A 5694-nucleotide genomic window follows, 5' to 3' on the forward strand; every position below is an offset into this window, starting at 1 on the left:
CCCCCTTCCCACTTGTTTTATTTAATACTACTATATTAATAATAAGGGTAATTGACTGTTATTAAAATAAGGTTTGAGGAATAAAAACTTCTGTTTTCGGTAAAGCAAGATATTGAATTATTAAATTAATGTTCAAAGGCTGCCAACTAGGATGATGCCAAAATCAATTTGTATGGCTTTATGGATTTTTCTATTTATTTATTCAATAAATTATGGTATGAGTTTTTTTGAGTGTTTGAGGGGATGACTTGTATAGGCCAAATCTGGCTGAGAACGTTTAGAGTGACCAAATTTTATAGCAAAGTCGTTGACATCTTTTATTAGGTAAACTAGTTTTATTAATTTTTGTTTCATTTTGTTTATGAATTTGAATCATCCATCAATATATACAAATGATGACCAACTTAATCTACTACATATGTTATGCAATCATTCATCTCTCTGTGTTAAGTATTATTTTTATTAGAGTTCTCGGTATAATAAAACTATAACTTTGTTATATAACTAGATTTTAACCCGTGGGACATATTTTTTAATTATGTTATGAAAATTAAATGTTATATTATTATGTTGTTTTAATATGTTTTGATTAATATTTAGATTTTATAATATTAGATAGATTTTTTTGTGTCTGGTACCGGTTAGGATTGGCGTAACATCTCTTATTAACTCGGTTGATATTAGACTAAATTATTTTGTATATTTTTGTGGATCAACCCGTAAAAAATTATATAATGATATTTGTGTAAACTCTAACCCGCTCCACAACCTAATCTGCATAAATTTTAAATATTTTAGCCAGTTAAAAGTATCTAAAAATATTTAAATTATAGATACTAATTTATTTTAGAAAGAAAATAAGTTGTTTTGGATACTAATTTAAAATATGATTATATTTCAAATAATAACTTCAAATTTGATATTTATTTAAATGGCAAATGGTTTAATTATGTAAATCTTACTAAAAAAATTGTTCCAAATTAATAATAGGGGATGTAGTATTTTAGTCCGGGTCAAAAAAAAATTTTATTAAAAATTTATTCAATTTACGAACATATAATATATATTTTATATATTAATTTTTGTGTTGTTAATAATCTAAATTAAAAGAAAAAAGTTAGCATTTTTTAATGTACCAATTGCTTTAACCCGCTGGTAGTTGTTCAAAAAAAAAATACCCGCTAATATTATGAAGAATTATGTTGAAGTCTTGAAGATATGACTAATTGTTAGTTGAGCGTATTTAGGTATTTTTTTGAATTAATAGAGTTTAATTCAGCATTTATGGCTCACACAAATCAATTAATGAGATAAATGGATTATGATAATCCGATTATCTTTTGAGTTTTGATCCATAATCCATGAAACAAAATTTGGTTTAAGATCTGATCCACTTAAATAAACACGCGTATCTTAGTTTGAGTTTTTTTATATTTTTTTTTGGAAATACAATTATACCCTATTAATTTCAATTAAGTGTCTCCAATACAACAAATTGAATGACAATTTGAGTAATTAGTTTAGAAATTTTGGATATTTTTTTATTTGTACTTCTCTTTTAATAGTATTATTAAGATGTTCTTATAATATTGACAGGTAAACCAAATAAAACAGAATCGACAATAGTTTTGTATTTATTTATCTATCATAATATCATGACTAGTATCAAATATAATAAGAATGTATAAACCTATAGTGAATACTGAACACACTCTAAAGCTTAGTTCGACATTTTCATATTCTAGCTGCTCACAACTTTCAAAGGTCACTCATATTTTATCCCTATTAAAAAAATATTAGTTAATTAAAATTATAAAGACTGTTGAAGAATTAGATGAGAAATACACGCGCCATAAAAATGAGGGTGGAGGTTAAAAGAACGGAAGAAAAAAAAAGAGCCAATAGGAAAAATACAGAGAGTTGTACCAAAACGCTCTTCTTTGCATCTTTTTCCCTTTCGTCTCTTTCTTTATGGACACATCTCTTCCTTAACCGGACTTTTTATCATCTCTCGGTTTGGTTTAGTTTGATTTTAGACTCGGGTTACCTGCTATTTTTGTTACAATTCTCCCATATGAATTCGGGTTTGGCTCAATTCAAATTTCAAGGGAACATGATTATACCAACTCTAATTTATGGTTTTGTCTGTCCATTGTTAGCCTATCTCTAAATAATTTTGCATCAATCTTTCGAAGAATGATTTCTAAATCAGTGAAAACTTTACTTCACCAGTTCAAACCATTCACGTGGCACATTTTTATTAGTATTGCGTATTTGCATAATTAATATTATGATCCACTCATTGCTACGAGAAGTCGAGACACACGTCCACACACACACGAGCACATGCTTACAACTTTAAATTGGCCAGGTCGCTCTCTCTAATCCCAATACAATCATCAAGTACTTAAAGATAGAAGAAGACATATTTGTCTTATCTCTAAAGATATTTGTATATCACACCTAAAACGATTTCGGATAAAATTAACATGATTCATACCACAATTCACACTTTTAGGATAAGATCATTTTTCATTTTTTCACATTTTTTTTGTGAAGGAACTTGAAGAATAAATTATTCATTTTTTTGCCCAGCTACCGGGCTTGCAATTTGTATCTAAAAGCTAATTTATCGGTATCTAGTTTTTAAAATATGTTTCTTTTCTATATTCTCAAAAAAAAAAGTTATTATTTTTTAATTTGTTACATATTGTTCAGGTAAACTGCTATTTGTAAATGATAAAGATGAATGGTGCTCGTCTTGCTCCTAGGAAAAATTGCCGCCGTTTTAGTATCAGTACCGCCGCAGAAGTAGGTTTCTACTACTCTTTTGTTTATGTTTGAAATTTGAAAACGTCCTAGTCTTAGTACCGTAGAGGTAGGGTCTAAATCACACCACTACTCTGAAATGTAGTTGGACGTGTCATGCTCCCAATATCAACAAAGGCAAAACAGCTTTGGAAATAACGCTCGTGAAGTTGGTTGTTTTACATATTCAAACATTCTTGGACTGAACAAGCAAATATGTGGCTCCAGCAGATTATAAAATTTTGTTAACATAGTGTCCACAATAAAATATACCAAACCAAAAAACAACCAAATGTGGTTTAAAAAACCGATGAAAACACTATTCCACATAACTATGTGGAAAACATTTTCTTGTTTCTGATAATATTGTCTAGATGATCTTTTTTGGCTTTGATGTTAGGCTACGACGGAGCATCACGTCCCTATATAATATATACACAAACCAACAACAAAAAAGTTAATAAACCAGCAAAATCATTATTCTTTTGTTTTGGAATGAAATAAAAATTAAGAATAAAAAAGAATCTGGTGATAAAAGATATTGGACTACATTCGAGACATGGATGGAAGCAGAGTATGATGAAGATCCTTGGGAGCTTGTGAATTTCCTCACTGTTATTTGAATCGTGTGCGCCAATTGTGCGTGAATTAAGAAAGATTGCCTACTTAATATAATTAGAATGTATAAAAATATAGTAAAATATAGTGTATAAAAATCATGGCTAGCTTAGTTCGACATTTTCATATTCTTATTTTTAATAGCTGCTCAAACTTTCAAAGGTCACTCATATTTTATTTTTATTAAAAAATATTCGTTAACCGACTTTTTATCATCTTGGTTTGGTTTGGTCTGATTTTAGACTCGGCTCAGCTGTCATTTTGTTACAATTCTTCATATGAATTTCTGGTTTGGCTCAATTGAAGGGAGCATGATTGTACCAACTCTAATTTATGATTTTGTTTGTCTATAATTAGTCTATCTCTAAATAATTTCGCATCGATCTTTCAAAGAAAAAAAATTCCAAATCAGTGAAAGCTTTACTTGACCGGTTCAAATTATTGATGTGGCACATTTTTATTAGTATTTCGTATTGAGACATACTTCATTCACCCCTTTATTTATAAGGAAATAAAATATATATACATTATTATAAAATTAAAAACTTAAACCGTTGTTTTATAAACTCAAAACGATAAATAATTTCGTTTTTAATGTAAAATTTAAACCCTAACCATCTAATTTATAAACCCAAACCAACATCTAACTTCGTTTTAATTGTAAAATCTAAACCCTAACCATCATATTTGTAAACCCAAACCGACATATAATTTCGTTCTAATTGTAAAATCTAAACCCTAATCATCATATTTGTAAACCCAAACCGACATATGATTTCGTTCTAATTGTAAAATCTAAATCCTAACCATTACATTTGTAAACTCAAACCGACATATAATTTCATTTTAATTATAAAATCGAAACCCTAATTCTCATTTATAAACTCAAACCGATATATAAACTCGTTTAATTGTAAAATCTAAATCAAGCCAATATTTAACATTCTTTAAATAAAAGTATACAGAATTTGTTTACTTAATTTGTTTTGCTTTTTAGTTTAATTTGATTTATTTTTAAAATAAAATATAAGATAGAACATTTTGATTAGTTGAGAGGGGAGGAGGTGAATACAAAGATTATCTAGGGTGAATGTAAGTATTTTTCTTTCGTATTTGTATACTTAGCAATATGATCCACTTATTGCTACAAGAAGTCGAGACAGTACACGTCCACATGCTTGCAACTTTAATTTAAACTGACCAAGTCGCTCTCTCTAATTAATCTCAATATAATCATCAAGTTAAAGATGGAAGAAGACATGTTTGTCTTATCTCTAAAAATATTTGTATATCACACCTATAAACGATTTCGGATAAAATTAACATGATTTTTACCACAATTCACACTTTTAGGATAAGATCATTTTTCATTTTTGGTGAAGGAACTTAAAGAATAAATTATTCATTTTTATTTGCCCAGCTACCAGCTTGCTATTTGTATCTAAAAACTAATTTAATCGGTATCGATTTTTGAAATATGGTTTTTTTCAATATTCTCCAAAAAAAAAATCTTTTTTCTAATTTGCTACATATTTTTATTTTTGATAAACATGTGAAGAATTTGTTACATATTTGTTTAGATTCGAGTTTGTCTTTCCATTTTTCTTCTAAGACTTTTTCCTTTTAGCCCAAGACACAAGTAAACACCATCAAATATATATAAGCGAGCGATCTAGGGTTTCAAGTGTTCCGGTTGCGGCTGCAAGAAGTCTTTTCAATGGGGGATCGACTTTATGAGAACCAGTTCACATGGGTGATTAATAATTTCTCCTCTTTGCAATATGATGAGAAGATATATTCTGATGTATTCGTGATCGATGGATGTAATTGGTAAGAAATATACATTGTTTTTATTTATTTTTCTTTGGTCCTCCAAGTTTAGGTATTATAGGGATTCCATGCATTAACGTTTTCAATGGTTTTTGTGGTTGCAGGCGTGTTGTGGCGACTTTAAAGGGAAATAAATATGATGAGTCTCTGTATCTTTCTTTGGCGGTCCCTGATGCTGAGTCTTTGCCTTTTGGATGGAGAAGACGCGCAGAGTTTTCTTTTACTATAGTGAATCAACTTTCTGAAAAACACTCCGAAGTGCAAGATATCTTTCGTGATTTTACTGAAACAACAGAGGTCTTTGATTACAATACTCCTGAACGTGGTTGTGCATCCAGTATTCCCCTTGGAAAACTTGATGCCAAATATTGTGGACTTATATTTGATGAACAAGTCAAGATTTTTGGAGAGCTTGATGTTCTTGAAGTTATCTGCAAG

The 5694-nt window shown here is 29.2% G+C and overlaps 1 protein-coding gene across 1 annotated transcript in view; it reads left to right on the top strand.

The window, feature by feature from the left end:
* LOC104699154 (MATH domain and coiled-coil domain-containing protein At3g58370-like) overlaps nt 4989-5694 on the top strand; it is a 1888-nt gene continuing 1182 nt past the window's right edge. Inside the window, exons 1-2 of the mRNA XM_010414492.1 lie at nt 4989-5256; nt 5361-5689. Coding sequence (XP_010412794.1) covers nt 5144-5256; nt 5361-5689 — 442 coding nt within the window. The 5' untranslated portion in view covers nt 4989-5143. The remainder of the gene's footprint in view (nt 5257-5360; nt 5690-5694) is intronic.

This window comes from Camelina sativa, chromosome 6 (genome assembly GCF_000633955.1).
Source record: "Camelina sativa cultivar DH55 chromosome 6, Cs, whole genome shotgun sequence".
In the NCBI taxonomy this organism is placed as follows: Eukaryota; Viridiplantae; Streptophyta; class Magnoliopsida; order Brassicales; family Brassicaceae; genus Camelina; species Camelina sativa.